This window comes from Rhipicephalus microplus, chromosome 4, assembly GCF_043290135.1.
Source record: "Rhipicephalus microplus isolate Deutch F79 chromosome 4, USDA_Rmic, whole genome shotgun sequence".
NCBI classification, from domain to species: Eukaryota; Metazoa; Arthropoda; class Arachnida; order Ixodida; family Ixodidae; genus Rhipicephalus; species Rhipicephalus microplus.
In genome coordinates, this window is record NC_134703.1 from 24,000,483 (window position 1) to 24,019,676 (window position 19,194).

At 50.4% G+C, this 19,194-nt stretch overlaps 1 protein-coding gene across 2 annotated transcripts in view; it reads right to left on the reverse strand.

Moving 5' to 3' along the window:
- The window catches only part of zfh1 (Zn finger homeodomain 1), a 637,515-nt gene that overhangs the window by 7,891 nt on the left and 610,430 nt on the right, over positions 1–19,194 (reverse strand). The window contains exons 1-5 of one of the 2 annotated variants that reach the window (XM_037422565.2): positions 16,799–16,835; positions 15,653–16,116; positions 10,154–10,393; positions 2,558–4,402; positions 682–877 (exon numbers count right to left, since the gene is read on the reverse strand). In XM_037422565.2, coding sequence (XP_037278462.2) covers positions 682–877; positions 2,558–4,402; positions 10,154–10,393; positions 15,653–16,116; positions 16,799–16,820 — 2,767 coding nt within the window. In that variant the 5' untranslated portion in view covers positions 16,821–16,835. Of the gene's footprint in view, positions 1–681; positions 878–2,557; positions 4,403–10,153; positions 10,394–15,652; positions 16,117–16,798; positions 16,836–19,194 lie in introns of those variants that run through there. The other variant, XM_075892342.1, reaches the window with a different exon arrangement.

Genomic DNA, 19,194 nt, shown 5'->3' on the forward strand with positions numbered 1-19,194 from the left:
TTTTTTAACAACATCACTGAAATGAACTGGATTGACACTAGCCATCGACAGTCAGTCTTCGACAGGCCAAACATGTCTATAAGCGACGAAAAACGAATGTCGCCTTCAAAAACTTAGTCGGGCTTTGCTGCATAGCTGCGGTTGCCAGCCCTACACGCAACTCAGCTACCAGTAACTCTAGCGACAATAGACGTCAGAAAATTCCAGTACATGTCTGCGACCAGGCCATGCATCATCCATCAACAAGGTGCAGGGGTACTCCTCGCTGCACTGCCACAGACTACTCTCTGACTATAGCTGGAGTGCTCCCTAACGTTTCGCACTGAAATCAACGCTCACAAGCGGGCATGCCACAGTGATTTCTCTCTTGGTATCTTGCACCATTTGCCGTAAGAAGAAAAACACAAACACTTATAAGTTATACTAGATATGAAGTTACAAACTGTTAAATCCTACGTTTTACAAAACTCTGTATAGAATTTTAATATATTTTTTCCTAGCTTCATTCCCTTAAAAATTGACCTGCGAATATTGCCTAATTAGGCAATTACTTCATGCAATAGTCTGTAACATGAATTTGAATGCGTTGTACATAGAATGCGTCTGCATAAATTGAAACTGCAGGGCTATCATAGCACTATGCTATTCAACGAATGGTTATCCATCTGATGTGCCACTGACCTGAGTGTTCGTATTTATGCCTGGCAAGGGAGCTCTGCTTGTTAAACGTCTTTTCGCACTGGTCGCAGCAAAAGTTGCAGCCTTCTTCTCCGGTTCCGTCGCCCTTGGCCGAAAGCTTGCGCTTCTTGGAGCCCGGTTGGCGCGGGTCCTCATCATTCGACGGGCAGTCATCTTCCGCTAAGCACTCTGCATCGCCCTGCATACGAGAGAAGCCCTTTAGTGGACGCTTCAGAGGAGTGCGGCGCGATAGTGAGGCACCCTAGAAGCTCGTTCTCATCCATGGTGTGCACCACTGTCCATGCGCCGGAGCCGGACAACGCGTGTAATAATTTTATCTTAAATTTTTCGTCGCCCCCGAATTGCATGTCAAGCTCATAGTGATGCACGTTAACACGGCAAGTCAATGCAGCTGACCACGATTGCAAAGTGTGCGTTCTGCATGCAGTCTGAATCGCAGAAATCGCCGTCTCTGAACGACAATTGACTCGTGGTTCTTTACGTGAACTCCGTGCGACTGGCAGCAAACTGACAGACGCTGCTCGTATGTCGCGAGTTGCAGTCTTTCCGTGACATCAGACATGTGTTGACTTGCCACTGCGAGGCCCTCCCTCTATTAGTATTAATATAGAAACCAAAATCGTTGTTTTGCGACAGCCCTATTCAAAATTCATTCAATACATTCCCAAAGACTACGACACTGTTTTGGGGGTTCTCGACAGACGTAATTTCTTTTTGAATAACGCGAAAACAGCCCCAACGCGGTGGCCTAGTGGCTAAGGTACTCGGCTGCTGATCCACAGGTCGCGGGATCGAATCCCGGCTGCGGCCGCTGCATTTTCGATGGAGGCGAAAATGCTGCAGGCCCATGTGCTCAGATTTGGGTGCACGTTAAAGAACCCCAGGTGGTCAAAATTTCCGGAGCCCTCCACTACAGCGTCCCTCACAATCATATCGTGGTATGGGGACGTTAAACCCCACATATCAACCAATCAATCAATGAATAACGCGAAAACATGTAAAATTCGTGTCAGTGCTCTTTTTAAGGAGACACTACATTTTATCTCATACCAGTCAGTTAATCTTTCACAATCCCACGATCACACCGCTTTCCTCGAGCAGACGCTTATATAGTCAGCGAGAAAACGCGCGTCATTGGAAGAAAATGTGGGTAGCGACGCCCCTTAGAAATTACCACATTGAATGTTGTGACGTCATGTAAACTGATGGCATCTACTAAGAAGTTCCTTATGAGTAAAAAATGAAGTACATTGATCTCTGAGGGACCACAGAGCTAACATATAGATTTCGTTGAGTAAATGCCACTGAAATACGATTTGAAATGCGTCACGTCACATAACATGATGCCGGCGCGAGCTGAAGTGAAACCCATTTTTCTCCTCTATTAAATTGTGAGCTTATGATGGTGAAAATTAGCCACGTTATAGTTCTCAAAGCAGCATTTTTCCATTCTAAACATAATTCGCAGCTTCATTTCAGTGCTCTCTGAATGCAGACTTGTCAAGCGAGACATGATATAGACTCGCTGGGATAATGATCACTGCTGTTTACAAAGGATGTGAAAGTGACCCCCTAAGGATATACTGACATTCAATCGAAACTCCAATAAAGGCTTCAGTAAAGAAGGAGTGTTGTGCTGTATGAAACCTCGTTTCATGCAGCAAGAGTCAAACAAACAAAAAGTAAGTGAAAAACAAAGCTTCACTCTATATACTATATATGCGTGTGAAACGTTGTTTATCTCTACCTCCGCTTAGAGTTCTTTACCATTATAGGTCTCACCGATAGCACATATGGGTTTAGAACCAGAACCGTTCGGGGCGTCGGGCCAAACATGGAGCAAAGTGCAAAAGCTCACCTGTCTGAAGTTTTTCTTCAGGTAGCATTTAGGACTGCCGGGCTCTCCGCTGCCTTGGTCCTCCGCGTCCGGATAGTATAGTGGTGACGACAGCATCTTGCCGACCCTGAAGCCGGAGGTATTGTGCGTGGGAGGGCTGTTGGTGGCGTCGCGGCTGTCCGATGACGTCGACGAGCGCATGGTCGGCGGCGAGAGCGCCGCGTGTGGGGAAGCCAACGAGAGTCCCATGACTGGTTCCTGCGGCGCCGACGGGTAACCATGGTGGTGATGCCTGTCCCGGAAGGGAAGCTCGCGGTACCGCTGCAAGTCGGCCTCGAAGTCAATGCCTTTGAAAGCCGACAGAGCGAGAATCCGGTTCGCCGAAGACGACAGTAGGGGGCTTCCAGGGTGAAACATGGCGGCAGTCTTGAAGTCTTCCGACGCCGTGTAGGGTACAAGGGGACACCGAAGCGACGAAGGTGGTGACCGGCGCCGTTGCGACACGTCGCCGTTGAGCAACACCGCGTCGCTCTCCCTGGGCGTCGAAGTGCGCGGAGATCTCTGACTTAGGTTGAGAGCTTCGCAGTCATTTTCCGGTTCCCCGTGACCCAAGCTGAAACCACCGATACTCCAGGGTGTATTTGAACCGGAACGGCCGCCCAGGGACTTGACCGAAAGATCCAGAGGCTGTTCGGATTCTGCAAGCGCTGGATCCGATGGTTGTACGTCTGGTAACGACGCACCGCCATTCAGCGCCACACCGAGGGAAGCGTACGAAACCTGAAGCGGGGAGCCGACGACCTCCCCGGGTTTGGACGAGGGAGACGAACCGAACGACGGCGATGACAGCTGGCGTGACGAGGTCGCACGAGACCGGGCCGCCGCCTCACTTCGAAACCATGCGCGCACGCTCCTGGTGCTCGAATGGATTCTTCGCGCGAGGTTGGACAGATAAACGCGATTCGGAGAAGGATTCATTGCGAAGGCGGCCTGCAGGAAGCTTTGGTGGCGCGGCAATATGGTGTCCGGTCGGGGTCGTCTCCCGCCACCATCCTCGCCGCTCTCGGCGTCGTCGTCGTCAGTCACGTCGCTTCCACCACTCGACTCGCGGCCAGACTCATCCCTGACCGCCGCCAACGGAAGTAGGGCGGGAGGACCCTTGACGTCGGCGTAAAGGTTCCGGTTTACGTCACAGGTAGCGGGGCACACGAGTTTTTCGTGGTGGTGCAGCGCCACCAGACTGTCGAACGTGGCAGTCTTGCAGTGGACGCACGTGTACTCGCGTTTAGACACCGGGTCATCGCGGCTGGCCTGCAGAGGAGCAGAGTCCAGTAGGCCGGAAAGAAGGCCGTTCTTCTTGGGCGGAGGTGGCGAGGCGCCGTTGCTGGGCTTGGCAGCCACGATGTCCATCATTTCGAGGAATCTCTTGAAGGCTTCGTGCGACTGCAGCTTGAGCTCACCGTTGTTGACGGGCATAGAGGTATTATTCTCCATGACGGCGGTGCTGGCTTGGAGCATTTGGGCGACCTCGCTGAACGATGGCGAGAGATTGGACAGGTGGTACTGCGGGGAAATCGCCGAGAGATGGCTGGCCAGCAGGTGTTGGAAGGCAAGCGGGGAAGTGTACGGAGCCAGGAACGGAGGCGCCACGCCCGGCTGACTCGCGGAGGACGGCGAACGAGCTGCGTAGTCCCCGGGAAAGGGGAAACGGTCGTGCATGTAAGAGCTCGCCAGAGGTGTCACGGACACCTCGCCGCCAGTGCCGAACTTTGGAATGATGGGCCGGTAGGTGTTGCCCTGGGCACCACCACCGGTGGCCCCGTTGGCAGCACGTTGCCGCGCCGCCTTGGTGTCCATCTTGCGAACCTGCAATCAAAATTACATCTTATAAATAGCGCTTTCAGCGACAGCTGTCGAGAGAACAGCGCGCATCTTTCGATCTACGAAGGAAACTAAAACTATCGAAGAAGGGCTAAGGTAGCAAGGCAAACCATATATGTCAAGATGCTCACTGCTTCAAATGTACCACGATTCCCTCGTGGTTGGAAAATAACAACGCAACGAAAGGCAACAACAAGACGAGCAACAACTATTCGCTGTTGCAACAAGCACCAAAGAAGGCCCTCATTATACAATTCTCGCACTCACATAAGTGAACAGAGTCGGCATATGTTATACTCATTTGATCTACGCCACGAATTCAAATTATGGAGCCCAAGAACTCACTCCAAAACCTTTTTTTTTTTTTCGAAGACAACCGATGGTGAAGTACTTACAGATTCCATTGACGTGCGCGAGCCCTCAACAGCACGCAGTGCAAAAGCAGTCGATGTTATTCATCGCAACGGCACCATCTCGAAGCAGCCGCCCCTGTCCAGCGGTGCATACTCAGCAGGTAGGCGGAACATTTGGACGCACACATTATTCCCGACCCAGCCGGACGCGTACACTCGAGGTGCCGCGGGTTCCGTCCACAACGTATACACCAGTCGGAAAAAGTCGGCGAGGGCCAGCCTAGCGTGGAGAACTCAAAGCACGAAACAAGTGTCCAAAGAAAAAGATGAGCGGGAGAGGAGACGCGAAACGACAGAGCTGTAAGAAAGAACGGGAGGAACCGAAGGAGGGGCGTCAAGGCGAGACCCACACGGGCTACGCGCGCCAAATCTCCTCCCCCGTCCCGCATCTCTCAGCCGTCCCACTGCCCCGCACCGGCAAGACGCCGGGGAAAACCTGGCGGCACCACTGTGCACCTATCTCGAGGAAGAAGCCTCGTCTAAACCACCACCGCCAAAGGGCACACAAACGCCGCTACCAAGCAAAAACAAGCAGCGGGCCCCCGTCAGTTAGCAACAAAAGACGGCGGCGACATGGCCGGCTGCGAAAAGGAATTCGTGCTTCTCTCCCCAGCTCGACTTCTGCCCCAGCTCTCTTTTCTGCGTGTCGTGATGCGGAAGCGCGACCGACGGGTGTACTGTATTTTTTCGTTAAGTCGTCACAAGTGTGCGTATTCTTGTAGCTGCGTGTATAGAATAACTTGCAGACGCATCGTATGACTCGATGACGAAACTGGGGCTCGTTTTGAAAATACGCTGTAACTAACGAAGTCGTGATTGTGCGGAAAGGTTGATATTTGACAGAGAGGAGTGTTGCAATGAGATGAGCACAGAGTAAGCAAATATGAACGCTTGCTACACACGACACCCTAATCTCTCCTTAGTTACCGTTATAACCGTAGGAGGGCGCTGGTTTATCCGATAGAAGAAACCAAGTTTCACCTCCTCCCATCTTCGTTGAATGCAAAAAAAAAAAAATCACGAGCTTCGCAATGGACACACAATGGAAACAAAACAATGACATCCTTCTTGCAACGACCCGCCAGTGGTCCCTGGCTATCTGGCGGTAAAGATGATAAGTAAATAGTTCTTCGATTGCAATATAAATAACATTACTAGTAATAGTTGTTGGGGGTTTAACGTACAGGTGTCACCACATGATTAGGAGCCCGAGATTCCATAGGGGAGGGTTTTGGAAATTTCGACCACCTGGCGTTCTATGACATACGTGCACCTAAATATAAGCATGCAGACGGGCGCAAGCATTTTCGCCTCAAGATTATCACGCATACCTTCATCATACTGTGTGCACCCCCTTGCTTACATGCTGTTTACGACAGAACGCGTCCGTATACCAACAAGCACGGAAAACTACCATTTTGAAACGGCTCGTGAATATTTAAAGATCATGGAGCAATTCGCGAACTCGGTGGAGCAACAGCCAAACCATGGGCTTGTTGTATAAGCAACTGAATGCTGTATGCCAGCCGACCAATCTGCTGGCGACAATGTGGCGGAAGATGCGGCACATCCAAGTTTCCTTCAAAGCTGAACTGCGGCTCACCTCCTCACCGACCTCAATGTTCCCATTCCCCCAAGCGAGAGTTGCATGCCCGCGAGGAAAGAAAGTCCCGCGTCCAGGAGGTACAGCCTCTTTTACGAGGGTCTCCTCCGACCGCGGCCGAGATGGGCTCGGCCCGGAGACAAGGCCGCCCGCTGAGTGTTCTCCTCGGGCTGCACCTGCTGCGCCAGCATGCGGAGATCGTGAACGCCCGCCTTCCTCTCTATACGCTGCCTTTTATTCTCTTCGCTTTTCCCAGAAACGACGCGTCCCTTAACATGCGGCCGAGTCAGAATCCGTGGGACGTTTCGAGTCTAGAGTATACGTGAATAGCAAACTGTATACGTACACTTGTGGCATGGAATAACAGCCAGTTCGTACAGGCAAAAAACACGGACGCAAAAAAGAAGTCAAGCAACCACAAAAGGCGGATTTGGTATAGTCTTGACTTTGCTCTGTAGCGCCCGCATTCGCACGCCCATGGAGTTTTAGCGTGTATGGTTGCGACACCAAAGACATATAAGTGACAGGGATTTACACAACTCGCCCTCCTTCCTCTGTATACCCCCCCCCCCCCCCCGACACTCCCCCAAAGGGCACTCCCCCCTCACACACACAAATATTTACTCCGCAAAAACATCCCCTCTCCCCTCTTACAAACGGGCACTGACACACACACACACACACACACACACACACACACACACACACACACACACACACACACACACACACACACACACACACACACACACACACACACACACACACACACACACACTTCCGCCCCATCAAGTCGAAATTCTAGATTAACCACTACGCGTGACGCCAGAAAACTTTGGTAAGTTGCGGAAGCAAGCAATACCCCGCCAAGTTATGCCCTAATTTGTTTCCTCCTACTATTTATAACAACAAAGCTTAAACATCAAGAGGTAATTACAGCAAACACTGAGCCGCCGCATCGGTCTAGAGATTATTGTGTTTAACTGCTGACAAAAACGCCGCGGGATCGAATTTCAAGCCGCGACGGCCACCTTTCGGTGAATGCTAAATTATAGGGCCCGAGCAACTAGCTTAAGCTGCATGTTAAGGAACACCAGGTGGTCCAAATTTCCAAAACGACTTCCCTCAATAAACATATCGTGGTTCTGGCACTTGATGCCCCACAATTATTATTATTATTATTATTATTATTATTATTATTATTATTATTATTATTATTATTAGAGCCAGTTAAAACTGTCGACGCGAACAGCGTGACGACCGCGACTGGGTATATCACTGCGATAGCCTTGAGAGACCATACGCAAAGCGCCTCTTCCACGAATGAAATTCACGAGGAAACCACCCATAGTTGAGATATTTTGATCGTAACATTGTTAATGTTTTTTGTTATTTGTCAGTATATATGGTATGCATATGCGCCGCGCGGATGTCGCTCGCGCGATATAGTGTGTGACGTCATATTGGAAGCTGCATCATCCACCTAGCCGGAAGCCCTTCTGACAGCTATAAAGAAAACTCGGCGCTTCAGAGCATACAACGTGAGGCATAACATTCACAAGGAGTCGCTGACGAACTATATCGGCGGGAGAACAGTCGGGACGGTCGGACGGCAGCGTATATGACGCAAAATGCGACGCTATAGTTCAACGAGTCACAGTGAAAAAGCTAACGAGTCACAGTGAAAAAACCAACGCCTCTCACTGCTCACGAGAAGGATCCTTATAGGTGTGGGCTGACGAAAAAATTTTCGAAAAAATCCGCTTCGATGAGCTAAAAATAAAGTTGTTATCCATAATGTTCGCGTGGTGCCAATAGTGCCACCTATATAGCTGCAGCTATAGCATACCCAACCCTATTCATGAACAGACCGAGTTACTTCGCTGTTTCCGTTTGCCAGATGTAACTATGTGAACATCTGTTGCGCTTTTCTTTAACCATCTGCAGCACTGTTGCATTTTTTCAGTGCTGTCTCTTACAACTGTCCGTTTCCGCTACCGCTGACGGCATTCCCGGTAATAGAAAACGTACCAAACTTTCTTAAAAAGAACCAACAGGAAATAATTACAACGAAGCCACGCGTTTCACAACCAGGAGGTGAGAGGCCTGCAGACAATATAGCGGGCATCTGTAATCTTATCCATCTATTGAGCGCGGCGGATGGTTAGGAAGCCGGCTGGTATATATATGCCGGCAGGTTCGCCACGTGGACCGCACACACGTATACCGGCGCGTTTAGCGGCGGCGTCTCTGCATGGTAACGACGAAGTAAACGGCGGTGACAAGGCGATACACCGTTCAATCTTACGCAGCTCGAGATACGGCACGTGCAACAAAGAGACACACGCGTATACACGGCGTTGTGGAAGCATTTGTTTCGAGGCACACGATCTCGCACGAAATCTCGTCAATGCGCGCCGCACCGCCTTTCACATCTGGAAAAGCTTAGCGGGTGCTTCCGCGCCTGTCGCCTCTGCCTTCTGCGACTGCGGGTGGCCGTCCTCGAAGCTCACGCCACAAGCGACGTCTTTCTTTTTTTTTCCCCCGCTGCGAAGGGCCGACCGCGAGAGACAGAAGGTCCGTTCAGTGAAACCCGGTGGCGCGGCGAGAAGGCGAATCCGTCCCTCGCTTTTTCTCCCTCCCGCACTGCCAAGCAGCTTGTGCCTCGTGGCGCCAGGTTTAAACGAGCGCATCGGGGTGGTCTGCTCCAGCCATGGCTGCTCCCTGACGCAGGTGCGTCTGTGTTTTTCCAAAAGCGTGCGCTGGTGATGCAGGTCCATTAGGCAGAGGAAATGCGTAATTAAAGGTCCGCAGAAAGCACTGTGTACATTCTACGTCAGGGAAACGGCACATACGATGTTTGCATACGCTATACGAACGCGAGGTGGCGTACGTACCCGTTGAGAGTATCGGGTATACAATGAGAGGGCAGGACACCTTTGAGTAAATGGTGTCGGAAATAAGAGAGTTTCAGAACAGCGCAACGCTTTGCTTTCGCGCTGCGCATGCGTCGTATATGCTCACCTCTTGCGGGCTCTCGCTAAGTAACGACGACCGCTAACCGTTATACGATCCACATGGATCTGCGTGCGAATGAAGACTGGGCCTTGTTTGGTGTATTTGTATGACCCTGTCCATCGCATTTCGACTTTCTGAGTGCCCGTTCTGCACTTGATCTTTCCCAGAAGGTCTGAACCATCTCGCCGCGTGAACTTTTTTTTTGAACCCCACCACCCATGCATGCATTTGTATACGGGCATATGTTCAAATAGCGACCTTCTGTGCAAACGAAAGCACTTAAGTCTAAATAGCGTGCTGTGGTGACCGGTGCACTGGGAAGTAAACAAAAACAGGCATGCCAACTATATAATGTCGGTTCGACAGCCGTACAGACAAGACGAACTAATGAAGAGGGGTGCTCGTTTTCTTTACTGATTATACAGGATATTTGAGAAAAAAAACAAGACAAACTCATATTACACCGCAGCAATCAACATTATGCCGGCAATGTAATTAATATTCGAAACGTCACTTTGCCAGTTTACACTGATTCAACGGTGCTCTTCAATTACTATAGGACGCATACAAAAAGAAGTTTCCGACTTCATTTGAAAAGAACCGCAACAAGGGCAGCGGCTATGCTTCGGCCACTTGAACGTGCCCTATTCCTTTCGCCTATAACTCGTGTTCGTGACAGTATGGAGTGAAACCGCTGGTTACCTTGAGGTTGACGACGAGGCACTTCTTGCTCGTCATGTGGGACGAGTAGGAGCCCGAGTGCGAGAACCGCTTCTGGCAGTGGGGGCACTCGAACGGCTTCTCCCCGCTGTGGATGCGAATGTGCTCCTTGAGGTGGTGCTTGAACTTGAACGCCTTGCCGCACGACGGCTCGGGGCACTTGAACTTGCGCAACGCCGCGTTCTCATCGGCACTTGGCTGGACGGGCGCCTGAGAACGCGGCTGCGGGAAAAAAAAAAGACACTCTGTAAATTTCACAGTGTCGATAGTTATATAGCGCGAGAACAAAACGACGACACAGAGACAAGAAGGACACGAAAGACACCTTCTTGTCTCTGTGTCGTCGTTTTGTTCTCGCGCTATAATTATCGTCATGCCATACCAACTAGCCCAAGCTGCCACACTTCTAAGTTCCAAAGTGTGTTCGGCGAACGTCCGTGGGCCCAATGAGGTGGTCAGACTATAGAAGGCGATGCGCGCATCTCCTTTGAACCAGAATCGCGAGTTGGTGGATGTTCATCGTGGAATATTTTACAGCGCAACGGGTCCGGCCTTCTCTGTCCGTTCTAACCCGTTGCGCTGTAAAATATCTCACGATGAATCCCTTGAATGATTGGACACGCTGCCCACAGCGACGCTGCATGCAGACACCGGCGTCCGCGCACCGGCAGCCACGTGGCACCATGCATGACAGGGCACGGACGGACGCGTGAGCATGGGACATCAACCCCCGCATTCACAAATGCCCTTCGACTCGACTTTCACCATTCACTTGACAGTGTTGAGCACTGCGCCACCACTCGTCTGAAAATGACGATGCGCTATACTCAAGACTTGCAGCAGGTTATCGCTGATACGCAGTGATTTGCCGTGCCTAGAGATGGCGCTTCTATCGGTTTTTTTTTTTTTTTTCAAGTGAAGGTGAAGCATTGAGTAAAGGGACGTTCTAGAATACGGGGGTAGAAGTCTTTTCGCAGTAAAATATCGAGAACGGCGCCCGTTGCGTAGGGCGTTATGGTGAAGCACGTCGGATGGCGCTAACATTTCGGCAGCCTATGGTGTGGAGAGACACGAAGGCGTTTTTTTTTTTTCTATATAAGGAAATCCCTGCGTGTCTCTTCGGTCCGGCCATGGTGTAGTGGTTAGAAGAAAAAGAAGGCGCCTAATTTCTGCAGCCCGGTTGGCGGAACGCCTATGTTATGGACATAGGCGCTGCGCCAACCAGGCTGCAGGTATACGCTTTCTTCTTCTTCTCGCATCGAGGCACTCTAGTCCATGAGATTTGTCAGATAAAAAACAAACAAAAAGCCACGGGCTGGCGCTGGTTCATTGTACTGAAAAATTCACCACGAGCCTGATTTCCGCGCGAGTAAAACGACTTAAAGAAGGCTAGGTAGTTTTAGAATATGCAGGGTACGCATGACATGACGATCGTGACTTCAGAGGCCCCTACACCACATCGAGTTCAAGTGCGAGACGATCGTTTCTTTCTCGCCTTCGGAAGCGCTGTCACCTCCTCACCACTTGTTTGTTCTAAAAGCACGATGAACTTCAGATATAAGCCTTGAGCCGGTCAAGCTTATTCACGCTTTTCGACTTCACACTGTTATCTTCGCTTGCGCAGTCGCAAACGCTGAAAACGAACTGAAGTCAGTTTATCGGGCGTGACAGTCATGCGAGACAATTAAGACGGAACGGGCATGGCCAAGCACAATCGAGAGTCTATAGTTCATCGTGACGTTATACGTGAAGTGCTGAAGTCACGAATTGTGCCGCAAAGACGAGAAACACCACGGAAGAGAATCACCGCGCTCGTTCTTCGCATTTTCAGAGGCTGTTTAGGGGCCGGGCCACTCGCCACCCCGCGTTTAAAGACGAGGGAGTGACTTTCTCCTCTCCTTCACACACACGGTGCATGCTCCTCGCCCCTTAGTTATTGAATGCACGTGAACAATATAAGCGCTAAAGCATATCAGGATTTTGCGCTTCTCGGCTGCACGCTGGTATCGCGGCTTGCGCAGTTGGAAACCCAAAAAATTAAGTTTGATCGGTTGATTGTGAACCAAACCATATTCATGCGAGACAAAGATCGGATGGGCGGCTGCATGTCAAAGCAATGCAGGAGACAAATCACATGTGATAATTCGTTTATATCAACGAATCGAGAGCATATACGCTGTAGACGCCACGGGAACTACCGTCTACGTCACAGTATATATAGTGCGCCAAGAAGGACGAAAAATATCGGGAAAGAATACTGCGCTTTTTTTTTATTTTGGGAGCCTGGTGAGTGGCCCTTTAAACCCAGTGTGTTAATGTGTCGCGCCCGCGCAATGGCAGCAAACAAAAAGGATACATCGTATACCGAGGGCTCGGGGCGCCATATTCGAAAGCTCTTTGATATCTGTGCGTGTTTCGCACAGGATGCGTGTTTCGTGGCTGCATGCATGCATGCATACGGTATATCGGAATCATTCGGCTTGTCACGAATGCGAGCTAAAGGGCTCAGTGCCGATCTGAAGCGCGAGCACAACAGGGCGATCTTATACGAAGCGTAAGAATGAAGTGACTTTATCAACCAAAGCAATCAGTGGCCGGTGAAGCTTGCGCGAACAGCATGCAGGCGAGTGCTTGCAGATATTGTTTTCGAAAAGTAGAGTATATAAAAAGGCCTATGCGAGACACGTTCACCATACCCGCCAGTATACAGCGCTCTCAGCATCTTTCCAGCAGACCCACGGAATTACGCGGCGGTGCTACACACCGCGTTCGACATTTTAGCGCACTCTAGTTCCAAGTGAGCTGTACGATGGTATATATTCAGCGCTGCGAACTCAGGGTTGCCACATCTAACGCTTTCCGGGCGCACAAACGCATCCCCATTAAATTTGTGCCCTCGAGAATGGACATTTCAACAGACGACTCCCCGGACACCATCATGATCATCTGCACTGCGCTGAATCGGTGTGACCCCACAAAAATGCACTGTCGAGCCTGTGTCGTCAGCTTATGTACCCCATGCACGCAGCCCAGCATGGCAGAGTTTCTTCTCTCCTGTCAAAAGGTATACAGAAAGGTGCAAAATATCGTTCTGTGTTTCTACCAATAGAGCGCCACGCATCTCTCACACGACCAATCTCAAAGCAGCTGATTTCGGGGCCACTTGATTGGCTGAGGCTTGAGACAGATAGCTCGTCAATCGTTCCTCTGCGGGGTGGGTCACGTATAATCGCACAAACATGACGTTATCCACGGAAGTTAAAAGCGACGGTTCGAGTATACATATACGACTCTTCCATAGGGCGCATGTATATACAGGGTATACACCACAGGTAATCATCATCATCATCATCATAATCAGCCTGACTACGTCCACTGCAGGACAAAAGCATCTCCCATGTTCCGCCAGTTAACCCGGTCCTGTGCTTGCTGCTGCCAATTTATACCCCCAAACTTCTTAATCTCATCTGCCCACCTAACCTTCTGCCTCCCCCTAACCCGCTTCCCTTCTCTGGGAATCCAGTTAGTTACCCTTAATGACCGGCGGTTATCCTGTCTACGCGCTACATGCCCGGCCCATGTCCATTTCCTCTTCTTTATTTCAACTATGATATCCTTAACCCCCGTTTGTCCCCTAATCCACTCGCCTGTCACATCGCCTGTCACCAAAACCAGAGCTGTGCCGTCCTTGAACTATACTACGAAGAAACGCGAGGCGGAGAAATAAAAATAGGCATCCCAGTTTTCACGCCAGCCACGCGCGCGGTCCCTGCCCCAGGAGGATATGGCATTACAAAAGGGGTGAAATCACTTCCTTTCTCCTCGATCCTGCGGAGAGCGAGCAATCAGAGCCACCGCATGTCTGCGTCGTTCAGGCTGCACACAGAGACCCGCAGGAAGTAGCGAGTCAGGAGCGTAAACAGGTCGAACTCGATAGCGGCGGCAACCGCGGCCATTCGACCGAACAACGAGCAGCGTCGCGCAAAACCTTTGAGAAAGCGAAACGAGGAACTGTTGTTTCCTATACCGTGCGAGACTGATGAGCGACTGTGCTAGAAGCGAGATATTTCGAGCGTCTGCATGGTGCGATCTTTGCTGGAGGCTATAGTGCGTATACGTCTATACTCTGACGGGAAGTACATCCCCACAAACTATGTGATTTAACCGGGCACTGAAGTATAAGCTCCGAAAGCGGCCGCTTTAGTAATGAAGCGAAGTCACTTATTACGACGACCTGCAGAGTGCGCATAGTGAACGTGCCACTGCGTGCAGTCTTCAAAAGGTAATAAATTTTTCACACCAAACACACACTGAACAGGTGGGTTGTTGCTCTTCAAAAACTGAGGGAGATGCTATACTGCGAAATGTTTGAACCGTGTTTCTGAAAGAGAGAGAGGGACTCTCTCGCTTTGCCATTTTGTATAGGGATGTGTAATGCGATTAAATAATTCAGCATCACTTCACCATCCTATTCACAGGGTATATATAGCATACCGGTTCGCAGGTTAACCTCTCTGTCTCTTTCTTTTATTTCCCTCTCTCTCAATCCTCACATAACAAACCTAGTTTTTTTTCCAGAATTTTGTCTATAAGTTGGACAGCCTATAGTTTAGATACGTAGATGTGTCGCACGGCAAAATCACCCTCCCCTGCGTTTCCTCCCAAGTTGTGGAACACTCGAAGACTGGGGTCACTCGTTAGCTGGCTTACGAACAAGTACAGCGAACTAAAACGCATTCTTTCGTATACTTGTTTTTACCAGTACACACATTGTAGGAATGATTTAGACTTACATGGTTATTACGACACCCAAACGATCATGTGTAATTGCCACATAAAAAATATATAGCTAGCCTAGTGCTTCCGAATAATATCATTCGCGAAAGCTACTCCTGATTTCGTTTCGTGACTCTAGCGGCTCCGGGAGCAGGAGCAGATGGGATATGGACTTTGCCTACCCTAATTGAGGGACTATTGCGAACGCAAGGCCTCATGCACTGCTATAGCGTGATTTCGCACATTTGCTTGCGACCAACAGGGAGGAGGACAAGAACAACAAGAAAGAAGGCAGGCAGGTTAACCAGACACATACCCCGTTTGCTACCCTATACGCTGTGGGAATGGGAAAAGGGCATAAAGATGAGAGAGAGAAAAAAAACCATTTCGCAAGTACAAAAGCACTTTAATATGTAGCTTGCATGCAACGTCATGGACGCCACTTCTGAACGTGCTGGCACTCCAAAATGGCGGCTTTGTTGGCAAACAAGTTCCGTTTAACCTACTTCAAAGTGATAAGAACGCGGAAGGAACGCCTCTGCGCGTGAATTACGAAAGAACGTACATGTGATGTTTTGATAACATCAAGGTGGAATCCCATCTTATAGCGTCCGCACCCACAGGTGCTCCAACATGGCGCTTCCAGCGACGTCAATGCAAGCCATCATCCCGATCGAACTAAAAGCAGTCGCCTCTCTCACTCACCTGCGCGCCGGGAAGGGCAGCTGCATGCACCAGGTCGTGCTTCTCCAGGTGTTCCTTTTTGGAGAAGTTCATGCCGCACTTCGAGCACGTGAAGGCGGCCACGCCCACGACGGCGCCGTTGCTCGGGGGACGCGGCGCGGCGGACTCGTCGCTCGGCTCTTCCTTCTTCACGGTCATCGGGGTCAACTCGTAGCTGGGCTCCTTCGCGTCGACCGACGCGTCTTCTTCGGACTCCCTCTTCGGGTGCTCGCACAACACGTGGTCCCTGAGCTGCGCCGCCGCGCTGACCCCCGTGAAGCTGAGCGCGCAGTAGGCGCAGTGCAGGACCATGCCCTCTTCCAGCATGGCCGGGCTGGTGTCGCTAGTGCCGGTGGTGACGCTGGTGCCGTCGCCGCCTGCGGCGACGGCCACGGGGCTTGCACGGCTCGCCGACTCCTCGTCGGCACAGCCGTTCGAGGCCAACCCTGCACAACGCCGAGAAAGAGAAGGTCTGTAAGCATTTCAATGGCGCTATAGCCTGCAGAAAGGCGGAACCTGGTTGGAACGAGACTCAAAGAGGTTAACCACCAGCATGCATGGGCATGCAGTGGTTAACCTCCTTGCAGTGAGCGCAAAGCAGTGCTTCAAGGTGGTGAGGAAAGGGGGGAGGAGTGCAAGCACTGGTGCGTTACGTTTTGGGGAGAGGAGTGCAAGCGCCTCTTCTGCCCTCCCCCCCCACCCGGCAACGCTGATGTTAGCCAGGCTGAGACAGTCAGTTACCCCGATCTACGGGAATGAAAGAGCACTGAAAAATAGGAGTAGATGGAAACAAATTCACATTTCTCCAAGAAACAAGTACTCATATAATTAAAACGAGATGTTCCACATTATATGCTCATCTTTCACCAGAACAAGACGACACAAAACCTCTGTGCCTTCCATTTCGTCGTTTGAAGATATAAACGAATGACATTAGGTCACACTTATAACCGCGGCAGTCGATATCAACATGGCGAATACAGCGGTGTCAGCGCAAGTTCCAGAAACGTCCACGTTTTCATGCATCACATTCGCGAACACACAGTGATACGCATATATTGCTTGTCCGCGTGCCCTCGTCTCCAGCTGCGTCACAAAGAACAAAGTATATACAGAAAGGTGTCATACCAACAAGTCCTGCCGGTGTCATAACCACCAAGGTGTCATAACCAAGGTGTCATAACCACTTCCTGCCGCCCTAACGCGCGTGGCTTTCAAATGTGCGCTTCTCTGATTTAGTCGTTGGCTTTCTTCACTCAGACGTATTTGAGCGTACGAGATGTCTACGTTTTCCGAAAACAGCAAGTGACTTACTAGGCCCGGTTAATGGAACCTTTTGAAGGTTGAGCGTAAATGTTTTCTTTTTAGCGCTGCGCGTAGCGCCATCTGGTGCATGCATCAAAACACCAATGATCAAATCAAAACCGACAGGCGGCGTCTAAACACAAAATACCCAGCCGAAAGCTCTTCCACATGGAAATGTATCGGTAGTTTCAGGGAAACACTGTGCGTATAGAACCAGAGATAACAAAGAAGGAACAAAGGAAACGAGCGCCACTTAGTTGGCAGGACGGGGGTGACTCTTTACTGCGCATGCATTCGCAAGCTTGGCAACGAAGAAGAAGTGCGGGGTTTTCCGCGCCACAGGAAGGTCGGGCGCCGGCGCTTCCCGCTATAGTCAATCTCACATGCCACCTATCGGCGTGTGTGAATCACGCACCCCTGGCGCGTTATGTATACGAGAAGGCTGCGATGCGTGTGTACGAAGATCACAGCCGTCAACACGCAGAGCCGCCGGAATACCCCAAACTTGCCTCCGGCATCCTTCGACTGCGCCGCGCTATCATACCAGCGAGAGCCGAGACAAGAAGAGGTCATCTTGAGACGCACGAGCCACACATATATATAAAAAAACGAAGATTATTAAGCAACCGCTTGAAGGAAGTGCAGATAATCGGAATTGCAGGATGCGACATGAGCGTATGCGACAACATGCACTCCACAAAGGTTCCCGCTGAAAGAAGACGGTCACACAAAAATTATACTTACTTTAAGACAAGCGGTATACTAAATGCTCCGCGAGTCCCCCCCTCCCCCTCCCCGGTTACATTCAATATGTTTTTAAGAGGCGGGGAGGAGGGCGTTTCTTTCATCTAAAGTGGAAGCCGCCCCTCCCTTTTCTCCTTTCTTCTTCTTCATTTAACAACAACCTTTAGTTTTGAGTAGGCACCCGTGGTGGGTTTGTTGGCACAATATATTGTAACGCTGTATACCAGGAAGATTGTTCAGCCGAAAAAAAATTGGTCACAAAGGAGAAGACAATATACCACGATGGTATACGTACAGGACGTGTCACGCAGCTCTATAAGCTTGAAGGCGCAAGTTCGCCTCCCAGCCCCAGTGGCCGTATTTCGACGGGGGCGAAATGCGAAGAGCACTTGTGTGCCTATATGTGTTAAAAAAAAAAAACCTCGGACCATGACTACAGGCGTGCCTCATAATCACATCGTTGTTTTGGTCCGCAAAACAACACAGTCATTAGGGTTAAGCCAATAAATGCTCCAAAAACGGCTCTCGCTTTAGAACGTACATATTGGGCCATATTCGGGGATTCGGCTTAAACTACTTAAGACGCATCAAGACAACAGAGGCTTTCTCTCTGTGACGGTACCACCCACATGCCTAAATGACAACGAATGAGACTGAGACATCGGTTAGACTACTATAGCCCAGCAACGTAAACTGGGTAACAAACATTACGGAAACTTTTTTTTCAGCGCGCACACAACATTAAAGGACGTTAGAAAATAAGACAATACAAGTGCTTGGTTGTATTGTTAGCGCTGGAAAACTTTCCATGATGCTGATAAACTCGCTCAGCTTTCTATACGTTCACGCGGGTGGACATAAAAGAGGGCCTCGAGTAACGCATTTGCTCGGAAGGACAGTTCTATAGCACGAAGAATTGGGAAAGAAAAGAGTCGTGCCATTACCTCCGACGCTGCTGGGGGAACATGCGCGACCGGCAGTCATGACATCTACGGTCTCTCCGGGACGTTCGACGAGTGTAAGGAGCCGCGCGACCTGTTGACGTATATACCACTGAGGAAGGCCCGTGGGCAAGCTCGCAGGAGGCGGGTAGCAACTGACCAGGACGCTCTTATAGGCTCAACCTTTTAACCAGTGAGGTTGACTCACTCGGTCCAGGGGCCTTTATCAAATGACACGTACATACCGCGGAAATGAGCCGATACAGAGACGCGGTCGGTGAGAACTTAACTGCGGTATCGCCGTGCAGAGGTCACCCTATCTTCACCGTGGCGCACGCTGATTTCGCCCTCAAAACATTCAGGGTTAAAATACAGGAGTGCACTGAGGCATACTATAGTGTATACAGATACCATGGCGACACAGCAGGGTCTCGGGAGATACGACGCACCCAAGACACTGTGCCGCGCAGTGAAAGGTTGCTATTGTTTTAAACAGTTTGTGAGTCCGAAGGGCACTCGTGTCCATGCAGGAGC